Source organism: Eleginops maclovinus, chromosome 22 (genome assembly GCF_036324505.1).
Source record: "Eleginops maclovinus isolate JMC-PN-2008 ecotype Puerto Natales chromosome 22, JC_Emac_rtc_rv5, whole genome shotgun sequence".
In the NCBI taxonomy this organism is placed as follows: Eukaryota; Metazoa; Chordata; class Actinopteri; order Perciformes; family Eleginopidae; genus Eleginops; species Eleginops maclovinus.
In genome coordinates, this window is record NC_086370.1 from 23575547 (window position 1) to 23599784 (window position 24238).

General features: G+C 43.4%; 3 protein-coding genes across 3 annotated transcripts; 1 reads left to right on the forward strand and 2 right to left on the reverse strand.

The window, feature by feature from the left end:
• Positions 1–1033: 1033 nt before the first annotated feature.
• Positions 1034–4732, reverse strand: LOC134858699 (cytochrome c). The gene is made up of 3 exons (XM_063874725.1): positions 4504–4732; positions 2725–2899; positions 1034–1930 (listed from the first exon to the last, which is right to left on the reverse strand). Exons 2-3 carry the CDS (start codon positions 2891–2893, stop codon positions 1785–1787), a joined length of 315 nt encoding a protein of 104 aa, XP_063730795.1. The 5' UTR covers positions 2894–2899; positions 4504–4732; the 3' UTR covers positions 1034–1784.
• Positions 4733–6703: 1971 nt separating this feature from the next.
• On the forward strand, positions 6704–12134 carry rbm45 (RNA binding motif protein 45). The gene is made up of 11 exons (XM_063874703.1): positions 6704–7016; positions 7352–7474; positions 8083–8209; positions 8345–8473; positions 9182–9355; positions 9491–9620; positions 9711–9807; positions 10250–10407; positions 10494–10569; positions 10790–10924; positions 11882–12134. Exons 1-10 carry the CDS (start codon positions 6747–6749, stop codon positions 10904–10906), a joined length of 1401 nt encoding a protein of 466 aa, XP_063730773.1. The 5' UTR covers positions 6704–6746; the 3' UTR covers positions 10907–10924; positions 11882–12134.
• Positions 12135–12986: 852 nt separating this feature from the next.
• On the reverse strand, positions 12987–23517 carry zc3h15 (zinc finger CCCH-type containing 15). Its single transcript, XM_063874704.1, has 11 exons — positions 23301–23517; positions 21409–21510; positions 20750–20840; positions 18994–19146; positions 18624–18715; positions 18286–18471; positions 16875–16955; positions 16652–16717; positions 16462–16581; positions 14941–15076; positions 12987–14821 (listed from the first exon to the last, which is right to left on the reverse strand). The coding sequence occupies exons 1-11, from the start codon at positions 23373–23375 to the stop codon at positions 14634–14636; spliced, it is 1290 nt and encodes a 429-aa protein (XP_063730774.1). The 5' UTR covers positions 23376–23517; the 3' UTR covers positions 12987–14633.
• Between the last annotated feature and the right edge of the window lie 721 nt (positions 23518–24238).

The following is a 24238-nucleotide window of genomic DNA, read 5'->3' on the forward strand; positions in this document are numbered from 1 at the left end:
TCTGTCCACCAGGGGTCACTGACTGTGCGTACAGGTGAACTCTACCCAGAGACAGCAGTCTGCGTTTCAGAGGGAAACACTGAGCTACGTGAACCTGATAACTGTAGTTACTCTTTATTTAATACAATAAACAAAACATGTAGTTTATATGAGAGAATGCAATGCATGCAATCATTCTGCATATCCTCTGTAGATCTTGTATTTTACATGTATGTTTATTTGATTGTAACTCCACAAGAATCTTCATTATATTTAATGCACACAGCAGCACAGGATAGGACGTTTCACAGGCTGGCAACATTAACTGAATGTGTGTGTGTGTGTGTGTGTGTGTGTGTGTGTGTGTGTGTGTGTGTGTGTGTGTGTGTGTGTGTGTGTGTGTGTGTGTTTGAAGAGCCAGAGTGTGAGCTTTGAACAGGGACGTGGACTCAGCTGACCTGTTCTTGGAAACACTTCCCTGGAAGATTATGTAACACACGTATGGTATGTGTGTGTGTGTGTGTGTGTGTGTGTGTGTGTGTCATAGTATGACTTACTCAGAAGCGATGACGTTGACTTTGCCCTGATTGCTTTAAGATAGGAATAAAAAGTCAGAATGTCACGTCCGCTGGTTTTACTGGTTTTATCTCTGGGCGTTTCACTCAGGAAACCATTCAGCCTGCTGTTTTATCAGAGGATCAGAAGGACATTCAACAAGTCCTTTTTATATGAAACTTGTGGATTCCACTTGAGAATGATCAGCATGTATCCTGTTCATGCTGTCTCTGACTCCTGCTTTTTACTGAAAATAGATCATTTAAACAAAAACATCCGTCCTTTAATAAAAAAGAATGCTGATTATATTTCATTTGACGCTTGTTATGAATCTTATTCATGCATTTTTAGCTTTATTTCTTGTGAAGTGAATAATAAATACTGATACTAACCTGAGAATAAGCAGCTCTCTGAGTATATGTTTACGGAGCTTTACCTGCAGTATAATATCTGAGTACTTCTTAAACCAATGCATGTCGATAACAAAAGACAACAGTCGTTTCTTGTGGACGTTTTCTTTTATTCAATCCTTCATCCCTCCGTTTCCACAGCCACTCAACATCTCCTTATTATTGTTGGTATTATTATTGTCTATGTGCATACAGTGTGTGTTGCTGTACAACCACAGCCCCCCCCCCCCCCAGAACAGGTTACAGTAAATAAGTTAAACACACATCTCTCTCCAGCCTGTGAAACCAGGTAAATAACGGGCTGCTCCTGAAGGCCTCGTTTGAACCCCCCCCCCCGCTGTGAAGAGGCACTGATTCACTCCTTTGAAGGCAGAGGGGCTGCTTCAGAGTCCTCCGGTGCAGCAGGGGGGTTAGACCTAATTATTTAAGAGGGTAATTATTAAACGGGAGGAATCTAAAGAGCATAAATTGGGGCGTTTCTGACCCCGTCCTATACGGAGCGTTTACACCTTTCTAGCACCAGAAAACCACCAAAGCGTCTCACATTTCCACCGTTCACTCTGACTTAGTTTAAAGATGAGGCTGATGTTGGAGAAAGTACCAGACATGCGTCGTCATTAAAAATAAGCGTTAAAATTAAATACAAAGTGAGTTCTCCTCGTTTCTGTAGTTTTATGTCTGGCCATTTGTTCAGTCGCTGGCTGACCTTTACACAACATACAATAACCCTTAAAAACAGCAAATGACTAAACATAAAACTGCATACTCAGCATGAGTGGAGTCTAGAAATAAACAGGAGAAGAAATACAGTAAAACACGGACATGAAATGCCGCGGCTCTTCAGGACGTCGCAGATTTGAGGTACGCGATCAGGTCCACGCGCTCGCCCTTCTTCTTGATGCCGGCGAAGATCATCTTGGTTCCGGGAATGTACTTCTTAGGGTTCTCCAGGTACTCCATCAAGGTGGCGTCGCCCCAAACGATACCTGGGGAGGAGAGGGGGGGGGGATCATGGTTAAAGACGGAGGAATTAGTTCATAATGAGAGGAAATCTGACCAATGGGACGAGAGACCAGAGCAAAGGGCAGCGTTTAAAAGCCTGAAGAAGAAACTCAGTAATATCTGAGGGTGAGTTTATTAACAGGAAGCTCATTCACCACCATCTGGAGTCAGTCACCAGCTCAGGTTATATAACCATCAAACAGGCTGAGTGAACTCTGAAGAGCTTCATTTTCATTGTGGATAATAATTTAGTTTAATTTCAGAGGCTGGACTATTCAATCGTTTGTTTTAATTTTATAAGGCTTTAAAAAAAGCAATAAATGGATAAATAAATAAAGTCAGAAAATCATCAAAGTATCAATATTTAATAAATGATCATTTATATATATATTTAACATTCATTATTTCACATTATTCTGTCGATACTTTCAAACTGAATCAGTTAGCCGCTTTGTCTATAAAAATGACAGTTATTATTACCTACAATTTAAAAGAACATTAGGCAACCAAAGATTTAAACTGAATATAAAAGAGAAACGTATTCTCTACATTTCTCTTTTAGTAGTTTTGTCTTTAAATTGTCAGAATCTTTATTTTTAAATGTGGATATTCTGTGTTAATATTGTTAAGGAGTAAATAAAATTCATCTGAAAACAACAAACGATAAATTAAAGGCAGGAAACATTAGCTAGTGCAAAAGTAGTTCAAACTGGTATTACAATATTAGAGATATTAAGTTTCCCCCCCCGGGGTTTTAGGGGTTATTTAGGGTGCTGACCTTTGCTCTTGTTGGCGTCCGTGTAGGAGTATCCCTCTGCCTGGCCGGTCTTGCGTCCGAACAGACCCCACAGGTTAGGGCCCACCTTGTGTTTGCCCCCCTCCTCCACTGTGTGGCACTGAGCACACTTCTGCACAAAGGCCTTCTTTCCCTTCCCTATGTCGCCCATCGTTAGCTGTAAACAACACAAACAACAACAGTAAGTCAGGTGAAGGACAACATCTGTGGTCTTAGGATCTGGATTTAAATCAAGTGTGAAAATGAATGATCTAAAAACGGTTCAAAGTTAAAGACACAGTAAATACTTTATACGAGTTTAGCTGCTGCCTGTTCTCTATTCTCAGTCTCAGTGATCTGCGGCGACACGTGCTGAAGGTCGTTTAAGGACACAGCTTTACGTCTGCACCTGTACTTCCACTTTCTTTACTCTGCAGGCAAACAAGCCAGGACATGACATTCATGAACATGACATGAATCTGTGTCCTTAAACGAGCAGCTGCGGGGAAGCCTTTACAGTGCACACACACTTCCTTTCAATAAGCCTCACTGTCTCCTACAGTAAATGGAAGCTTCCAGTATGAAGCAGGCAACGCTTTTCAAAATAAAAGCTCAAAGAGGCACCGAGGTCACTTCAGGGAAATATGACATGACTATCAACCGGAAACAGCTCCAAATGAAAGGCTCAGCTCGGGTTCAGAGAGACCAACATTCATGTACTGTGGTGGAAAGTGTGCCAAAACCAGGTCAGTGCGTGAGTGGTATGTGTCCTTAAACCACCACTATCAGGGAAGCCTTTACAGTGAATCCCTAACCTACAATCTCCTCCAATAAATGGAAGTTTCCAGTATAAAGCAGCGCTTTTCAAAATAAAAGCTCAAATGTCACAAGGGGCACACACACACACACACACACACACACACACACACACACACACACACACACACACACACACACACACACACACACACACACACACGATACTGTTACACCATGTTTGCTGTCCTTAGATGACCCACAGTGAAAACCCGCAGTGAGGAGAGCACGACTCACAACTGAGGCAGCAATATGTCAAATATAACAACTAAATCATGTACAAAACAATGACTTATTATCGAGTTATATTAGCTGACAAGACAGCAGCAGTAACATAATATTACGGTGATTTTCTGCATGTTATATCCAGCACATTTTTTAATTTGATCAGTAGTAGACGTCAAATTCCCATTCCCTTTACTACTATGGGATAAAGATAGCATAGGTACCACAACCCAGATCTAATATGGCGGGCTACCTCACACACATCCTTCCCATCAAGGACACACACACTATTAAGTTAAAAATAAGGTTCCATGCTCTTATTTTGAAACGTAGGCTCTGTATCTGCGTTTATGGGACTATACTTTGATATTACGGTAACATCTTTATCCTAGCTGCTAGCAAGGTTAGGCTTCAAGGATGCTTCAATGTCGGCGTACAGATGAATATCACCCTGCAGTGTTTAGTGTCAGGAGAAGACACCAGGAACAAGAATCAATATATATCTTCAAAACAACAATTAAATCCAGCAATTAATCAACCGAATAAAATCAAAGGTGTATTAACGCAAAGAGAGTAACCGGAGCGATGTACCAACATGGGCGGACGTTAGCTCATCGTTAGGGCTCAGCATCTCCACCTCTTGGATCACTTACATTATATTTTAGCATTATTCAAAGAACAAAACCCCAACCCTCAGTCCTAACTTGGTATAAAAGCTCATTATGAAGGGTGATCATTTACCTTTTGGTGGATATGTGCGGGGTTGGAGCAGGTGCTACTCTCGACTGATGGTTCCTCTCTGTCGGAGAGAAGGTCACTTCACTTTAGAGGCTCCTGCTTTCGACGTCATCATCAATCACGTGAACGGCGATTACGTCTGAGAGCCTTACGTCGTAGCTTCAATCCGGGCCGCGTCCCCTTTCAACAAAGAGACGTTTCCTTACACGACTTCACATCCTTATACTAAACTTCTCGTTTGGTTTGGGGGATTATAGCTCTTGATTACACACTGATAAAACACTCGAATTACAGTTACTAAATGTGATGCTGCAAATCCTCGTTACTCCCGTTAAAGGTACGACAAGGGTCCTAGGAAGGAAGCGATGCATGTGTGTTGGTATGGGTCCACGCATTCCCTCGCTTCCATTGTGGAGCAAGAGGCACCTTGTTGAGTATCCTTATAAGGTCATACATTGAAAACGCTAAATACATTAAAATAATGGAATAAAAAAGATTAAAATACAGTTTATTTATGATTACATGTTGGTGCAAGTCCACATAAAATACATATATAATTAGTAAAGATGGGGATAATAGAAATTAGCTCATTTAAATGCAGCAGAATGAACATTCCTTTATATAACTAATGTACATTTTTTCTTGCCCTTGTTTGTGTATATGGTGAAAACTAACTCATAAATGTGACTATATTTGATTAATAATTTAAGCTATTTAATGCTTAAATTATTAATTTATGTAAATAGGATGCCAAGTCAAAACACAAATGAGTGAATTCACATTTGTTGTAGAATAACTAAGAAAGCGGTAGCATGTAAGTAACCTCTTACACTACATTTTTTAACCAGTTTATATCAAAGTAACCCAACTTATGTAGAGAAAATACTAAGCTACTTTAGTGAAAGTAAAATAAAAGATATACAGCACAATCTGGAACTGACCTCCTAACAATCTTAAATATAAAAGCAAGAAATGAAATATGGACCACACATAAGGGTTATAGATGTAGATGTAATGAAACGAAACAAAAGCAAATCTTTACTGGTTTTAAAGGTGACCTCGGACAAAGGGCAGACAGGAGTCACAAGCTCCAATAAATACATTTCAAAGGGCTTCAGATTACTCAATAAAGTCCAAGTCTATATTATTGTTAAAGAAAAGTTTATATCCAATATACTCTGCCCTCACTTGACACTAAACATACACACACCCACACACACACACACACACACACACACACACACGCACGCACACACGCACACACACACACACACACGCACACGCGCACACACACACACACACACACACACACGCACAGTTATGGTGGCACACATAAAGATCATTCCTGTGACACCAACAGGTCACGAGTTTCTGACGTCATCTATCAGCTGCAGCAGGTGTGGACGGGTGATTCAATGACGTAGTATACTTAATTCACTATATAAATAGATACGTTTTATTTAGACTATTATTAATCCCTGAGGGGGAATTCAGAAACTGAAGCCATTGAGATATATAACATATATATGTATCTTTATAAACATGGTATTTATGAAACGTAATCAAGTGTTATGAAATCTTCCTGCAGCTTCCTTGAGTAACAGAGAGTGGTGCAGTTACACCCCCAAGCCCCGGGGGGCAGTGTTCTACTACTGTGAGCTTCACCACTGTGGGATTTTGCAGCATCCCCTCATCGCCTTTATTTAAATCTTTATATTACTTGGTTATTTTTTTACTAATTATCTAAGTATGCACGATTATTAACGGTAAACAGAAAATGCAGTAAAACCGTTTAAAGCACATCGAAAATTAGATTTATTCAAAGAGACATTTGTTGTATTTGCTTTTATTTCATAACTTTAATGTCAATATTTTATGTCTCCTGTCCACAGAGAAAACTTAAGAGGCCATTTAGGGAGGGGTTTGTTAAAACTCAAAAAGGGATTAGAGTTGAGGAGGAAACATTTTTTATTATTATTATCTCATTTTAATTCATCTTGTTTTATTTTTAGCTCATTTTAATTTAAAATTATCTTTTTAAATTAGATAGCTCATTTAAATTTGATTTGTATCTAGTTTTCTTTTTTTAGCTAATTGTAGTATTTGTTCTCCTGGTGCTTGTTCCTCGTGATCCGCAGGGGGCGGCACTGCACCTGAAATATGAATTGCCTCCTGGTATTAAACTAGAAGAAGAGGCTCCGGAAGCAGTAGCTCGTCACTAGCCTAGCTTCGAGTTAGCATCAAAGATGGAGGATCTACCAGCCAAACAGGAGAACCTGGACGACCCCCCCAACAGCCGGCTGTTCGCCGTCACCAGCCGCTCCCTGACGGAGGAGCAGCTCCGGGAGAGCTTCTCCGTGTTCGGGGACGTGCAGGGCGTCTGGGTGGTGAAGGACAAACAGACCAAGGAGTCCAAAGGGATCTCCTACGTGAAGTTCAGCAAGTCGTCGCAGGCCTGCATGGCCATGGAGGATATGCACGGGAAGGTCCTGGTGGAGGGAACAAAACCTATCAAGGTATTTTAATATATATCATATATAATAATACATGGAGGAAACCAAACCTATCAAGGTAAATAATATAATATAGCACAAAGTGAGTTGGGATGAACAGCCAGCATATCAAAACGATTTCCCAGTTAGCGATCAATAGAGGCAAATCTAATCTGCAGATAAAATATACAGCCTCAATATTTCACAGTCACAGGTTTGTTTGCACTTGTATTTCCAACACCTGGGAGATCTATCTTTTCATGCGGGACAAATACTTTAAAATATCTATGTTTTAATGAGATTGAAAGTATATGTTCTGTGTCTGACCTGTATTTCTAATTATTCTCTCCTCTGTTTAGGTATTTATTGCTCAGTCCCGCTCGTCTAACAGACACCGAGACGTGGAGGATGAAGAGCTGACCAGGATCTTCGTCATGATCCCAAAAACCTTCTCCGAGGAAGACTTGAAAGACACGTTCAAAGTAAACACACACACCTCTTCTTTAACTCTTCCCTGTATGTCAAATACTCAGACAACAATAAAAGCAGCTTTTAATCAGGAAAACTCATTTGGATTCGCACAAAAACTGGCGTCCTAATCTGCAAAAACCTTCCCAGAGGAACACCTGAAAGACACGTTCAAAGTACCCTAACCTTCAGCCTGTTTGCACATGTGAAAAACATTTAGGCTACAGTGAAAGGTCTGGAAAATCTGTACGTGTTTAATGCGGAAACTGAAACCCATGGATATCTTTTCATATTTAATTTAAACTTCAATAAAACTGTCTTATTTGTATTTGTATGCTCTGAAAAATACTCTTATACCATCAAATGTTTGCAGATTTCCCCACCTTACATCTGAGATCCTGCAATAGCAGTTCAGCAGGATGAATACGGGTTATTAACCTGTTATAGTGTTTGTTCAGCAGATGGCTCCAGATATCGTTCTCTGTCAGCGTGTTTATATTGTAGATTTTAGTTTGTATTTTGAGATGTTTATGTTTGTGTGTTTTCTACTCCTCTCTTTGTGATTTCTCTGAATGGGATCCTATCTTCTCCTAAACCCTGTGTGGTTCTGCTTCTCCCGCAGGAGTACGGAGACATTGAGTACTGTGTGATCATCAAGAACAAGTTCACCGGGGAGAGTAAGGGCCTCGGCTACGTCAGATACTACAAACCCTCCCAGGCCGCCTTCGCTATAGAAAACTGCGACAAGAGTAAGAGCTGCTGGTGACTGTGGGTTATATCCAAGGCTCCCAGTTTAACACTCAGTCCATTTACCGGTGTCCCTTAAACCTGCCTCTCAGTTCCAGTCCCCCTGTCTTCTGAACCTAACAAGTCTCTGGTTTCAGGTTACCGGGCCATCCTGGCTGAGCCCCGCTCTAAGGCCACAGTGACGGAGGATTACTCTGGGGGGGCGTCCAGAGGGGACTACTCCGGAGGGGTCGCCGACTCCACCAACCAGTACCAGTTCCCTATGGGTATGCAGCAGTTTCACATAATGGAAGTCAATGGTTTTGTCATTGTTATCCTGAAACACTGTCTGGGGTTAACACAAGCTGAAGATGTTTTAACGGCTGCTATCAAGTGTCTAAATGAGAGGAATTAGCCCAACATTAGCCTGCCTTTAGCTTAGCGGTGGAGACGTGAGGTCATGTGACCGTGCTGTAGTTCCTTTATAGCCCAACATTAGCCTCCTTTAGCTTAGCGGTGGAGACGTGAGGTCATGTGACCGTGCTGTAGTTCCTTTATAGCCCAACATTAGCCTCCTTTAGCTTAGCGGTGGAGACGTGAAGTCATGTGACCGTGCTGTAGTTCCTTTATAGCCCAACATTAGCCTCCTTTAGCTTAGCGGTGGAGACGTGAGTCATGTGACCGTGCTGTAGTTCCTTTATAGCCCAACATTAGCCTCCTTTAGCTTAGCGGTGGAGACGTGAAGTCATGTGACCGTGCTGTAGTTCCTTTATAGCCCAACATTAGCCTCCTTTAGATTAGCGGTGGTGACGTGAAGTCATGTGGCCGTGCTGTAGTTCCTTTATAGCCCAACATTAGCCTCCTTTAGCTTAGCGGTGGTGATGGTGAAGTCATGTGACCGTGCTGTAGTTCCTTTATAGCCCAACATTAGCCTCCTTTAGCTTAGCTGTGGAGACACCATGTGACCGTGCTGTCGCCCCCCCCCCCCTATGCAGCAGCGGAGCCCGTGAACTACCAGCCGATGGATTATCGCTCTGGAGAGCTCACGCGCTGCCTGATGGTCTCGACCCGGGCCGCCCTCACACAGGAGCAGATCTTCGCTCTGTTCGACCTGATCCCCGGGATGGAGTACTGCGAGCTGCAGAGAGACGCCTACGGACTCAGCAAAGGTTTGGGGCTGTTGTAAAGGTTTTGGGACCAGAGCAACATTAAGATCTTAGGTTAAATATGTCACCAATTGTTTTTTCTTTTTTGGTCATGTGATGGTCATGTGAGGGTACTTAATGAACCAGGTCTCTCCTCAGGTCACGCTCTGATCCGCTACAGTAACCTGGGGTCAGCTGTGTACGCCAGAGACAAGCTGAACGGCTTCGAGTTCCCTCCTGGAAACAGACTGGGAGTCACCTATGTGGACGACGGAGAGGACCGCAGCAGGTACACTCACTCACTCACTCACACACACACACACACACACACACACACACATACACACATACACAGAGCATACTAATGGTGTGTGTGTAGTCCTGTAGGTCGCATGGCGATGCAGTTTGTCGCGACTCAGATGATGTCATCAGCGTGGAACGGACCCTCCAACAGCCAAGTGATGAAACCCCCGTCGGTGAGTTGGTTAAACCCCCGCTGTGTTTCGAGTTTGCACCTATTATGGTCTGTTTTTAAACCCCGTGAGGAACAGTCCTGCATGGGGAAGAGTTTCCTTCATCTGCAGGACTTGTGTACAGAATAAAAAAGGGATATTCCCACAGAATATCAGTCAGATTTACGGTAAGTGAATCTGAAATCCCGTGGAAATCTGCTGTAATTAAAAAAAGGAAAATGATCCTATATTTAAATATAACTTGGTAGCTTTGTCGCTGACATACTGTATATTTAAATATAACTTGCAATCACAGACACGCGATCCCTCTCACACACTTTAAAGGTGAGATCTTTCTAACTACCCCTCTACTCATAGCATTTAAAGAAGAGTGAGTAAGAGTTGTGAGCGTCCCTAACCTGACACAGAAAATAAAACCATCATCTCTGATCCTGTCTCCCTGCAGAGCTACCCCCCCGTCTCCAACATGCCCAGGATCCAGACTGACGTGAACCTGCCCCCCCTGAAGAAGCTGGCCCCCCCGGACAGCAAGTCGAAGGAGCGTCTGTTCGTGGTCTTCAGCCCCTCCCCGCTGCCGCCCGACGTTCTGGAGGACGTCTTCTGGTGAGCTAATGCTGCTAACTGAGAGCTAATGCTGCTAACTGCCAGCTCATGCTGACTTACTAACGTTCTTCTCTCTATCCCGGCAGCCGCTACGGATCCCTGATCGAGGTCCATCTGGTCCCTGGGAGGAAGGTGGGATACATGAAGTACGCAGACAAACAGGTGAGGCTCCGAGGAACCAATCATTGAGAAGAAGGCGGCAAACCAGTCAGCTTTAGCATCTCCTAGGGTTAGCCACTGTTAGCGGCCGTCACCCCTCTTCCAGGACGAATCAGGCAGGAGTCTTGTTAGTCAGGATAGAAACAACCTGAAGAGAGTGATGACAGGAAACACAGATGGAGGGATGAATAGAGGTAACCCCCCCCCTCTCTCCCTCTCTCAGTGTGCAGACGATGCTCTGGCGGCGCTGCACGGTCGGATGGTGAACGGAGTGAAGATGAAGGTGATGCGCGCTGATCCCCCCCGAGAGGAGTCGCACAAACGCCCTCGCACCTACTGAGAGGAGACAGGAGAGACGGTAAGTCCTCTGCTGCAGGGAGGGAGGAAGCAGGGGGTCTCGTGCTGTAGGTTATTAAGAGGGGCAATTATGGGTAAGAAACGAGGATATTCTCTGAGATTTAAAGGGGTTCGTTTGTGAGGAGGAGTCACATTTACGGGAGGGAAACATGGATCATGGATTTTTGTTTTTTCTCATCGCTTCAAATGCTCATGAACTTAAACCTAGAATCCTCCTTTCATCGTCCAGCATCCGGACTTTAGAGACCCACAGATCTACAGGAGGTATTTTTAAACTGAGTCAGAATACCTTATTTGCGTCTAGAAGAGATCTCCATCTTCCACACTATTGTGAATAATCTCCTAAAGAATATTGTAGTTTCCACATGAATGTTCCTCTCAAATCTCAGAGAATATTTGGTGTTTTCTGTCATTAAGTTACAGCTTCAATTCAATAAATATCCAAGTGTTATTCCCTCTGAATTTGACCCCCCTCCACTAGTAATATATCCATGCTGCATAGCTGAAGCTGCACACACACAGGGCAGTTAAGGTACATTTCACACACAGGAAAATAATGCACCCCCACTGTGTCCTAAACCAGGAGCATGCAGCTAGTGAGGACGTTCCTGTCCTCTTTTAACCCATCTGAAGTGCTGTGAGGCATCCTGCTAACTGTGGGCTCCCCCCTCGGTCAGACCCCCCAGGACTGACCGACCCCTGTAGGCTTTAATCGGCACATTTCATTTACACTTCTTCCATCTGGACTCCCTGACCCGCAGCGGTTCTGTAGGATCACAGCTGATTCAACACACTATAAATACACTTTAGGATTCCCTGTAAGCAGCTGAAGAAGCCCCCCACAGACCCCCAGGGAGGATGCAATGTTCTTATTATTAAAGGTTCAGATGTTTACCTGAGAGCTGGACCTGCAGTCTCACCTGTACCTGTCCTAACGCTGCAGCTTCTTGTTCCCTAGGCGACTGTTGTCATGACACAAAGACACCTGACCCGACCGACCGACCCACCGACAGCCACCCCGCCTCGACCTCTGACCGACCTTTGACCCCGTCTGACCCGACCTTACTGAGAGCATCAGTCTGACTTTCTGATTATGTTCCTCCAGAGTTTCAGCGCACTGCTTTTTACTCCTTTTTACGTGCTGAGATCACAGCTGATCCTCAGACCGACTGTAAGCTCTGTTTTACTCTCAATAAACATCAGTTCACCCACTCCGCCTCTCGCCTGTTTCCTGGATCTTATTGTTCTTGTTGTTGTTCTTGTTGTTGTTTGTGTATCTGAAAATGTGTCATTTAGATTTCTGTCATGAGCTCCTAGCTAGATCAGTTTTATTTTTCAGAATCAATATTCCACATTCAAGGCTTTGAAATGTCAATAAAGGATGATATAAACACACTGGTGCGGTCATAATTGTTAGAGGACAACAGGTGAATGTTTACAGAGCTCAGGTGTTAATACTCTGGTTTCGGTGCTGATGCTGTGGAGGGATCAGTTTTTTGCCAGGGGGGGGTCCTTGATAATCCTGTGGGCTTTCTTCCTCTTTATACATCAATGTCGTGCAGAGCTGCGTCGATGCAGGTTACATCTCAGCTGTTGCAGAAATGCAGGTTTTATTGTGAAAGGACGGCACGCTGGTGATGAAGCCCCCTGGACAGTGAAGGTACATGTGGTATTACAGGTACACATTTTGTCATTTAATTCTATGAATGCTTTAATTATCTAATGTCATCCAATTAAAATCGTGGGAAAGCTCGCAAAACCACAATTGTATATTTGGCATTAATATGTATTTAGCACAATGAGTCCAAAACGTTTTCCCTCCCTCTGAGAGGTCAGTGTAATAAAAGGACACAAGGAGAACCTGAAATACACTTCTGCAGGTTCCTCTTGATGAGTGGACATCACAACCTGCAGTTAATGATAATGTGGCAGGCTTCACACCTGGATCAGGTGGGACTAGACACAAAGGGAGGTGGCACCATGAGTCACGTTTAACAGCGTTATACAGAGCAAATGATACCAGTGTGTGTGTGTGTGTCCACAGGATCAGAGAGGAGACACACTGGATGTACAGATATCTTTATTTGTTCAGAGGAAACTCAGGAGCATATTATTTACATTTCATTGGAAATAATTCATCAGATCTGGCTCTGGACTTATCCTTCAAACGGTTTCATGAACAACTTTTAAACTGAAGGTAAAATTAAACGTATTTTACTGATGGAAAACAATCTTTATTTTGGTTTCAGAGCCCATGAACAGATTCAGTTTCTTACAACAGAATCACTCCTGTTCACTTCTCACCTTTTATTATCGCTACGGAAGAGGAGGAGGGACACGGGCGCTTTGGAGATCTGACCAAAAGTTTGGGGGTTTTTAGAGGAAAAATGCAAAACTGGAGAAGTCAGAAAAAAATGATTGTTACTTTTGAAAACTTTTATGACTTTTTCCTGAGAATCCTGACTTCAGGTCCAGGAGAAAATATCACTTTTGGTCAAATTTAAAAAGTCGTAATTTAGACTTTTTCTGAGTCAGAACTAAAAACAAAAAAGGGCTTTTGGTAAAATCTCGAAAGCCGACAGTCATAATTCAGACGTTCTTTTCCCAGAACTCAAAATGAAAACACAAACTGTTGGTCAGATAAACAAACGTCACGTGCGAGCCCAAACTCCTCCGGATCTTTCCAAACATCCATCAGCGTTGTCTAAAATCTGTTCCCACTTTAATGTCTTTCACTGAAAAACCTCTATATTCATATTTCACTGATTCAGAAATCCGGTTTAATTTCTCTTGAATGAAGCTCTGCCAGTCGAGCAACCAGCAGTGCACCACAGCCAAATTCAGATTTAAAAGAAACTGATGGGCAACAATCGTTGGTTTTTTGTAGTGGGGAGGGGGGGGGGGGACGCCGACGGACAGGATCTGAGGGGCGGTGCAGAAAACAAGATGTCGGCAGAGACAGGAAGTGATGTAATGAGATAATCAGGCTTTATTTCTGGAGTCTCTGAAGTTTTTAAAATCAAACGTCGGGTCTCTTTAGCGCCATGCATCCGTCCGTCCGTCCGCAGCTCATAGAGTCCTGCTGCGGACCCGGAGGTGTGGAGACACCGGAGAAATGGTAGAAATGTATAGTAGGGTCTCGAGCACATACACACTGCCGGATGCCAATGTGCATATGTTGGCCAATTAGCACAAGTTGTGTTAATTGGCATGTGCTAAGTTAATATTTGGCAGATTTGGAGGTCCATTTCTGACATTTTCAGGATCATAAATGGCAGTTTTAACCAGACATTGGCCATTTCTGTACTCTGTGGACTGATTTTGATTCATTTGTAAAGTTTCAGGGGACTCTGGATCATCTGGATTGGACAGATTGCTTATCTCTTCTAAAAACTGAGGTTATCTTTTTCATTTTGTGCTCTGTGTCCAACGGTAGCATAATCAGCCCATAAAGTACAAATACGGCCTTTTTCTGGTTAAAACTGACATTTATGACCCTGAACAAGTCAGATATGGACTCAGCATCCTCAATAAGCCCCAGAACCACTCCAGAACCGTCCAAAAATGCATATGCTAAATCATGCTAATAGGCCAACATGTGCAGGTTAGCATCCGGCTGTGTCTATGCGCTGGAGACCCCTACTCTACATCTCTACCATCACACTGTGGGGGTCTCAACAGGTCCAGGTCCACAGACTGCATGTGGTCTCTCAGTCCTCCTCCTCGAGGTTCAGGGTGTTCAGCTCCTCGTCCAGCTCCTCCAGGTCTTCTCCTGTGAACAGGTTCTCGTCCACCGGTACCTCCTCCACCTCCTCTTCCTCCTCCTCTTCCTCGCCTCCCCCCTCGGCCCCCGACAGACCGTTAGCCTCTCCACCGCAGGCTCCGTTCAGCAGCTCCTCTGTGGAGGGGGACATTAAAAATGAGGGTCTTTTTATTCACTTGCATCGTCTCCACTGTATTTCATTCTGTTTAACTGCTGCTCAGAACTGCTAGACTGTATGATCCGGGTTTCCTCACCGGTATCTGGTTCTGTGGGCCGGGTCTTGATCCTGGAGGTGAAGCGGTCCATGGAGGCGACGGTGATGCCCGAGTTGTCGACCTCTTGTGGAACAAAACGGGATAGGTCTATGTCCTGGAACACTGAAGAATCAGTCTGAAATAAAACAAGTATATTCATCAGATCAAAATATGGTGGGTAGACCCCCCGTTATTCGGGTCATTATGTGACCATGTCTTGTTTAAATGAATATGAATACTTTATTTGAGTTAGTCCTGTAATGGTCTGTGACTTGCATTCAGGAGGTATTTCTGCCCTAAAGGTTGGCTGACGTCCTGCTGAGAGGATTAATGATGCGTTCTTTGTACTTCTCTTATTTATTATTATGAATCTGCTGTTTTATCATGGCTTCATATTTAAAGAATTCCCAGAGTATCTGAGGGCCTAAGTAAGACTGTTGCCAGGCAGATATCCTGTGAAACATGACTCAGTGAACAGAGATGGTGCGGGGATTTCTCTCTCCAGCCTCCACACAAACCTAATGAGCAGCTTCAGGATGTCACAGAGCAGCTGGTCTCTCTCCGCTCAGAGCAGAGATATTACACTCCTAACTTTCCTCTTCTTCCCTTGTTTGTCCTCGACTCCCCCACCTCCTTTTGCCTCCGTATTTCCTCTCCTTTAATTACACGTAGGGACGTCACTGCTCCTCTAATCTGCAGATCACTCAGTACGGTCCGCTCTCTTTAAAGAATAAAGCTTCTCCTCAAAAACTGAAACATCTCCGCTGCAGAGGGGAACAGTCATATCACTATTAAAGTACTGAAGTCAAAATAATGAGGTACTTTAGGGCATTTTCACATGCTACCTTTATTTTACACATGTATTACTCTAATGATTTAAATGATCATTACAAAATATAAATCAATAAACAACATGATATTAAAGGTGACCCAGCAGTGTGTACAGCCCTGATCTCTATCTTTACACGCACCAGTACTTCCTCTAACGGCAGCTAAAGACACCTTTTTTAAACTGTCTTTTGTTCTTAATTATTCACTCATATTGTTTAACAGTTTTATTAGAGACATTTCCTTTTCAGAGATAATCATTTCTCACTTTTGATTCAGTTGAAAGCTTTACTTATAATCTAGTGTTTTTAAGGAGCTGCCTTCCACTCCGTAAATAATACTACAAGTTCTTCCTCCCTGTGTAAAAACATTCCCATAAATACATTACTGTGCTTTAATAATAAATACATAAAGATTAAAGATTAGAAATGAAAGGCCAGATAAAATAGTCATCAATACAAAAGGTAAAATAATCTATTTATGATATGATTCTAATTATGCTTTGTTCCACCTCTGTAAATGATTAGTTTGTGTTAAGTGTTTCTATTTATCAGAGGTGATGTGTTGCCCTGCATACGGACTGAGAGAGAGGTCTGTTACCGTTTATTTTTTGCTTCATGACCTTTGCGTCTGAAACGTGCTGTATAAATAAAGTTGGATTGAATATGACAGAATACACAGACTGAGCTGTACCTCCTCCACGTCCTGCTCGTCTTCCTCAGAGTCTGCGTTGATGTATCGGGTCTCGTCGGCTTCGTCGTCGTCCTCGTCCACCAGATCCGGGCGGAACTCGAACACCTCGCGCCCGCTCACCTGGAGACACACGCTTCAATTAGTCCTGGAATTATGGGATGTATAACAGGACGAGGGGAATCAGACTCACAGTTAACGATTTCCCAGCCTTGAAGTCGGCCTTCTTCTTCTCCATCTCCTCCCTTGCTTTCTCAATCTGTCGGGTAGGAAACACAGCAGAGGAAGAGAGGATTTAAAACACGTCATTCTGGGTCAAGGCGCTGAAGGTGGGAGCCCCATGAAGACCCTGTGTGAGCTAGAGGTCAGCGAAGGTAGGGAGTGGGACGCCATGATGTGTCTGGACATGTTCTCACCTTCTCCGACCTTTTCCTCTTCTTCCAGGCCAGGAAAGTCTCCAGAGTGATCCGAGTCACATTAGCACCCAACGCCGCTCGCTGAGGAGAGAAGAAGAAAATCATTTACATGGAGAACAGAGTCTGCATAGCGCAGTGCAGGGACGTTTCTGTGTTGGTCCCTGAAGGCAGCACCTGTTTCCCAACGGGATTTCTCCATGGGATTCAGAAATCACGTCCCGACCGCTAAGCTAAAAGTGGCTAACGTTGGGCTATAAAGGAACTACAGCACGGTCACATGACTTCACGTCCCGACCGCTAAGCTAAAAGTGGCTAACGTTGGGCTATAAAGGAACTACAGCACGGTCACATGACTTCACGTCCCGACCGCTAAGCTAAAAGTGGCTAACGTTAGGCTATAAAGGAACTACAGCACGGTCACATGACTTCACGTCACCACCGCTAAGCTAAAGGCGGCTAATGTTGGGCTATAAAGGAACTACAGCACGGTCACATGACTTCACGTCACCACCGCTAAGCTAAAGGAGGCTAATGTTGGGCTATAAAGGAACTACAGCACGGTCACATGACTTCACGTCACCACCGCTAAGCTAAAGGCGGCTAATGTTGGGCTATAAAGGAACTACAGCACGGTCACATGACTTCACGTCACCACCGCTAAGCTAAAAGAGGCTAATGTTGGGCTATAAAGGAACTACAGCACGGTCACATGACTTCACGTCACCACCGCTAAGCTAAAGGAGGCTAATGTTGGGCTATAAAGGAACTACAGCACGATCACATGACTTCACGTCACCACCGCTAAGCTAAAGGAGGCTAATGTTGGGCTATAAAGGAACTACAGCACGATCACATGACTTCACGTCACCACCGCTAAGCTAAAGGCGGCTAATGTTGGGCTATAAAGGAACTACAGCACGATCACATGACTTCACGTCTCCACCGCTAAGCTAAAGGAGGCTAATGTTGGGCTATAAAGGAACTACAGCACGATCACATGACTTCACGTCACCACCGCTAAGCTAAAGGAGGCTAATGTTGGGCTATAAAGGAACTACAGCACGGTCACATGACTTCACGTCACCACCGCTAAGCTAAAGGCGGCTAATGTTGGGCTATAAAGGAACTACAGCACGGTCACATGACTTCACGTCACCACCGCTAAGCTAAAAGAGGCTAATGTTGGGCTATAAAGGAACTACAGCACGGTCACATGACTTCACGTCACCACCGCTAAGCTAAAGGAGGCTAATGTTGGGCTATAAAGGAACTACAGCACGATCACATGACTTCACGTCACCACCGCTAAGCTAAAGGCGGCTAATGTTGAGCTTGATGTTTCTTCGTCTCATTTAGACGCTCATCAGCACATTATTTCTATCTCTGCGACAGAGTCCTGCCTCCTCTTCACCTCGTTCTCGATCAGCTCCTCCAGCGAGATCTTCTCCTCCTCTTTCTCCTCCTTCTTCTTGTCCTTCTTTAGAACGAAGCCCGGCGGCAGAGCGTGGCGGTACATGCAGACGTCTCCGCCTGACGGACACGACCAGAACCAGCCGTACTTGTTGCCCTCGATGGCCTCCAGGAAGTGCTTACACACCTGCACACACACACACACACACACACACACACACACACACACACACACACACACACACACACACACACACACACACACACACGACCGAGGTTAATGGGAGTTTTAGAAAGCCGCTGCTCCTGATATTCTCCTTCATCACAGGGCAAACTCACAATATTTGTTTTGACTTTCTTCTTCTCCGACTCCCCGTGCTTATGGTTCACCACCTCCTCCAGTTTCTTCTCGTCCCAGGTGTCCATAGTGTCTACACAACAACAACAACAACAACATTCGGTCATTTGACACTTCCTTAAGCTTCTTATAAACAATTAAACCCGTGAGAGTAGAATCAAAGTCTCTGTGAAAGCACAGTATCCTCACAGAGGGACAGTGCTGGGTGTTATAGCTCTACCTGGTTTCTGATATTTCACAAAAGACACATTTAACTTTAAATAAACAGGAAGTCATTTCAACACTAAATGCAAAGGTACTGTCCCGGTACAGCTCAGGACTCTGTCAGACTGTCTGAAGTATTCCCCCGACCTTTCTCCAGCTCGTCGTCCCTCTCGTCCACGTACAGACTCCTTTTCTCACACTTCCTCTCCATGGACAGGTCGTGGCTGAACTTGCACTTGTCTCCTTTGGTGCACTGACCCTGCTTGAAGAACGCACACAGCACCGACTTGGGGTCCACGCCTGCAGAATGACGAAGAGGAATCAGGGGTTAATGATGATCTTTCTGAGGGAGAGAACAGCCGGCAAGTATATGGGACTAAACACACAAAGAACAACTGAGATCAGAAGACTTTAGAGCCCACATTTCTGTCTTAGCGCCAGAGAAGAGCTAAGTCTTTCTTCTGAGCGTCTATTTTGTGCAACCGCTGTGAGAGCTTTGAAAAGTGTGGGAACGTCACTGTAGAAACCGGAGGGGAAGCTGGACTGGACCCTGTTTATCAAATCATCATAACAGAGCCAGGAGAGATCCACTCTTAAAGCAGACCGACCTGGGATCCTGGATCTTCCTGCCAGTGAGTGTGTTCCCACTCTTGCAGGATTATCTTCGCAACAAATCGACTTTAAGTTTCCCTTTCCACTGCACGTCATGGCTCAGCGCCACACCTCATCATGCACGCTGCAGCTTGGTTGTACCATCTTCAGATGGTTTGTAATCTATTCTGGAAAAACAATGTCTTATAGAGTTCAAAAAGAGTATGAACAAAAAACAGCGTTTGTTTTATGAACAGTTATCCACGATGGAGGTAGATTCTGATGTTTTAAGAGATAAGGATTAAAGCTGTAACTATGCATCCTGTGATGTTGGCTGCTGACAGCTTAGCTGAACATGTAGATGACTTGATATGCAGCACATGGTTCATGTTTTAAAAGCATCTATAAAACAAAAAGCCACGTATGAGTGTTTTCTCTGTGTGGGGATCATCCTCCTCGCTCCACGGATTAAGCTCCTCCTAGCAGTGTGAGAACAAGCTTCTTCTGGCGGGGGTTCAGGGTGTTTAAAGGTCCCCTATTATGCAAAACACACTTTTGCTTTCTTTTATACATACATGTGTCCCCGGTGTGTAAGGAGACTCAAAGTGTCAGAAAATACAACCCTCTCTGTTTTCCTCTTTACCCACATCTCTAAAAACGGAGGTACAAACAAACTGATCCAGATTTGCTGCAGATATGATGTCATAACCGAAATGTGGGCGGGCTTTAGGTTGAACTCCTGGCAACATCCCCCCCACGTGACACGTCCCAACCTATCGTCCCCCATATACAGTCGAGCGGAACCCCCTCTGCAGCAGCTCTGTGTGTCTGTGCAGGATGTCTGCAGGAGGGACTGAGAGTGGTTGTGTAATGTCTCTGTTCTAGAGCTGAACTCTGAGAAGTGTTTCAGAAATAATGCTGGATGTGGTTTGAACATCATATGGCGTTCAATCACGGCAGCGTTTAGTTGAGTCTCTCCGTCAGAAACTCCTCTCTTCAGAGACAGAGGTCATGACGCTCCAAAGGGGCGAGGCCAGCTCCAGCTCCAGCTCCAACTCATTTGCATGAAAGGGGAAGTCTAGGAATCAGCACTTCTGAAAACGGGGTTGAAACCGAGGGATAGCGGACATGCTAAAATGCATGATCTGTTTGTATTTTGAGCAAAACACGTCAGAGACATGTTTTTTATATATATTTGAGACCTACAATATATGCCATAATAGAGCATAATAGGAGACCTTTAAGCTGCTCTGTCAACAGCAGTAAGACGGTGTCAAGCTGTAGGCTTTCATTTCTCTCCCAGTGTCGTTACCTTTGGCGACTTTCTGAGCAGCGACGACGGGTTTGAAGAGCTCGTTGAGTTCGTCCAACTCCTTCTTCTTATCTGTCTTCTTGCCATCCGGCTGAGCAGAACACACACACACAGTTACTTTACTTATTGATAAATCTGCTCAATAGTTTGGAAAGAGTTTGGAAAATGTCAGAAAATAATAAAGAGTGTGCGAGGTGAAGTTGATTTCTAAGTCCACAACCAAAATATATTTACTTTAATATACGTATCTCTGTTGATACAAAATTCATCATGATACAGGGGTTAGTTACCATCTGATATACTGCAATATGTCGGGTTTTTAACCACGTATTTCAGGGAAACTGTCCGAGTATACGCAGCACATCTCACACAGACTCTGTTAGACCCAACATAGAAGCATCAGGCCTTTGAGGTAACCTGGCATGTAAACTCTAAATGAAGAATTAATGCTGTGTTTTTCAAATGTATGAAATGAGACAAGTGAGCTGCATGTTTCCTTGTTACTCCGTCTCTTACGGGGCTATCATCACAGCTGACATTAGGGTGAGTTGATCAGGCCGAGAGAGAAACGGTGCCGGAGATACAGAAACATTTGTGGATAGTTAAAATAAGACCGTCAGCTATCGAGACGCAGATATTTAACAGAGTTTTCAGCTGACCTTGGTTCCCGGGGGTCCTCCCTGTTTGACCTGGTGCGTCACATTCTTGATGAACTTCTGCTGCTTCGCTCCTTTCTTGTTCTTCAAGCCAAATGTCTTGTCCTGGGGAACGAAAATACAGGACAATCATTCATATCACTTCTCAAATAATCTCCTGATGAAGCAGCTTCACCTCGACAACAACAGTCTCCTGCAACCACAAAATACAGAGGAACACACTTGTGGAAGCACCAGTAAAACGTGCAATGGAGATGGTTTGCCAACAAAAAAGGAACAACCGTGTTGTTCATAAAAGATGGTGATTCTACTATGAGGCAGTTCTTCAAATTAAGGATGATACAGCCATCCTACAAACGTCAAAACAGCGGCATATCGTGCACAAGGGGGAAGCTGTGGCTCAATCTGTAGGGACTTGGCCTCGGGACTGAACGGGTACATGTTCCCGTCCCGATCAGACCAAAAATAAACTGGTAGCTGGAGAGGTGCCAGTCCAAAATGCGAATGCAGTTGTTCACCTGAGTGTATTTTACTGTGACTTGTGTAAAAAAAAAGATGCTTGTTCATGCTCACCTGAATATTAACTGAGTGTAAAAAAGTGGAAACCGGATTTCCCCCTCGGATAAAGAACGGTTCATCTTCTTAACTAACGTCACAAATGGCCACTACAGATGAAAGCGCCATGATGTCCTCAAATGTTTTACTTTGTTCAAATCATATAGCATCCAACGACCCAAAAACATTTATAGTTTGCAATGACATATGAATGTTTTAACCTTAAACTAAATAGTTTATTTATATATTTTGGGTGAACTGTTGTGACATGGTTTCAGTTTTATTTGTAGGAAACTAAACCTGACTGGAAAACTTTTAAAAACAAATAATAACTCGGTGTGTTTTTAGGGACTACCATCACCCACAGATTGCGTGGCTCTGAGTTTTCAATCGTTTCAGGACAACAACAGAGGTCTTATAGCCCAGAACAATAGGCTAAATCAGGCTTTAGAAACACACGATACTTCTTCATAATAACATCTATTCATTTCCTCCCAATGTAAAGAAAATCTGCTTTCCACTTTAACATCTGGCCATAAACCACACAAAGCACCTGATGTAAAATGTGCCAGCTGATAGACACTTCACAGCTCTTATATCACCCAGGATATGTATATAAAACTGAATTAGGTCACTTTAAATGAAACTATTCTGACAGAATCTGCAGCAGTACTCCAGCTGTCCTTTAACACGTTGCAGTAGAATCTGAGCAGCAAAAGGCGGCTAAAGCTAAATGCCGGTTATGGACAGATTGACAGGAAGATATGACCATCATTAAAGGCCACAGCTGTTTCTACATAACAACATCCACATTGACAATCATCTCAACTTCGAGAAAGTCCACTTTAGTTTTGAAAAATACCAACTTTCCTCCAGTTTAAAGCTAAACTCTGCTCTTTCGAGGCCGAGTTTAGGGCAGGCCTTCGCCCTTTAAAGCCAAATAATGACTAAAAAGCACAGATATAAACATAATATACACTATATACACTTAATGTAAAGCCTCACAATGATACCTGCTGATGCTGAGGACATAAATCATCTCTATTAAGACAGATGTTAACACTTGAAAAAGCTGAACCGTTCATTTATCAGCTACTTCAGTTAGCCCCGGTTAGCATGTGAGCTAATATTAAAACACATGTAAAGTTAGCCTCATGACAGCTAGCTCCTAATATCTGTCTTATCGTGTATTTAAAGTGATGAGGGTATTTGTTACAAGGTCACTTAATAATCATAATAACTAATGAGTACTTTAAGATGACAATAAGGTTAATTTATCGTTAACTTTATATTAGCTCCTGGTTAGCCGGACATGCTAACTCGTGTGCCTCTTTTTTTACCTCAATAATCTTTTCCTTTTTCTTCTCCACGGTCTTTTTATTCGCCGCAGGTTGGGCGGGTTTCTTCGGAGGCATGTTGTCTCGGTTACAGCTTTGTTAGAAACGCGATTAAACCCGTAATATGTGTTTTATATTCGGTGTTTCGGCCAGTTGATGCTAAAACACCGCAAACAGCGACGGCGTCTCTCTAGGCCACATGTGAGGTTGTTGATGTGCTGTGAGGTCATCACGCATCGCGAAAGGCATGCTGGGTAATGTAGTCTAATCAGACTTGCAGAGCTCTGGTATAAAGAAACAGCACACACTGGTAGATTCAAAATAATATCCCATATATCTAATATCTAGGATGTTGATGAGGATGTATACATGGCCTGAAGAACCATAAAATGACTTTAATATTAAAATACACGTCTATTAGTTTATCTTTATACATTTAAAAAAAACAATTGTACAGTAGTGTATGTCCCACTTATTTTTACAGTCAATGGTCCCACTGTAATGTCCTTGCAGTGTGGGTAAGAGACCGCTAGGTGTCAGTGCTGCAGTGTCTGATGGTGAAAGTGACAAGTAACAGATGACTAATTTAGTGGTGAAGTGCAGCCTTTATGAGCACAAGTGAAATCTGATTATACATCCGTAGAGAGAACTACAATGATACCAGAAGAAGAAGAACAAGATTTATTTTATTTAATGCAATAATCCAAAATCCAATGGAAGAATCCCATTTGGGGAAACCAGGGAGATGCTGCCTCCAGGATCCACTACAGAAATATCTACAGTACTTGTTTGAGTCTATAACATAGTATAGCCTTTATATCTGCATTTAATGCGTTTTTGATTTCTAAGTTGTAGAGTAACCTACTTGGCAAATAACCTGTTTCTAAATCATTGCAAAAAACCAAGAAGTGTTTATTGTATTGGGGTAAAAAAGGTAGACG

Excerpts from the sequence above, each read along its gene's own strand:
- LOC134858699 (XM_063874725.1), bottom strand. The coding sequence starts at position 2,893 with ATGGGCGACATAGGGAAGGGAAAGAAGGCCTTTGTGCAGAAGTGTGCT. Across the intron at positions 1,931-2,724 it reads GGACGCCAACAAGAGCAAAG|GTATCGTTTGGGGCGACGCC; the intron begins GTCAGCACCCTA and ends TCTCCTCCCCAG.
- rbm45 (XM_063874703.1), top strand. The coding sequence starts at position 6,747 with ATGGAGGATCTACCAGCCAAACAGGAGAACCTGGACGACCCCCCCAAC. Across the intron at positions 7,475-8,082 it reads ACTTGAAAGACACGTTCAAA|GAGTACGGAGACATTGAGTA; the intron begins GTAAACACACAC and ends CTTCTCCCGCAG. Across the intron at positions 9,808-10,249 it reads AAGTGATGAAACCCCCGTCG|AGCTACCCCCCCGTCTCCAA; the intron begins GTGAGTTGGTTA and ends GTCTCCCTGCAG.
- zc3h15 (XM_063874704.1), bottom strand. The coding sequence starts at position 23,375 with ATGCCTCCGAAGAAACCCGCCCAACCTGCGGCGAATAAAAAGACCGTG. Across the intron at positions 18,472-18,623 it reads AGAAAGTCAAAACAAATATT|GTGTGTAAGCACTTCCTGGA; the intron begins GTGAGTTTGCCC and ends GTGTGTGTGCAG. Across the intron at positions 16,582-16,651 it reads AGGCTGGGAAATCGTTAACT|GTGAGCGGGCGCGAGGTGTT; the intron begins GTGAGTCTGATT and ends GTGTGTCTCCAG.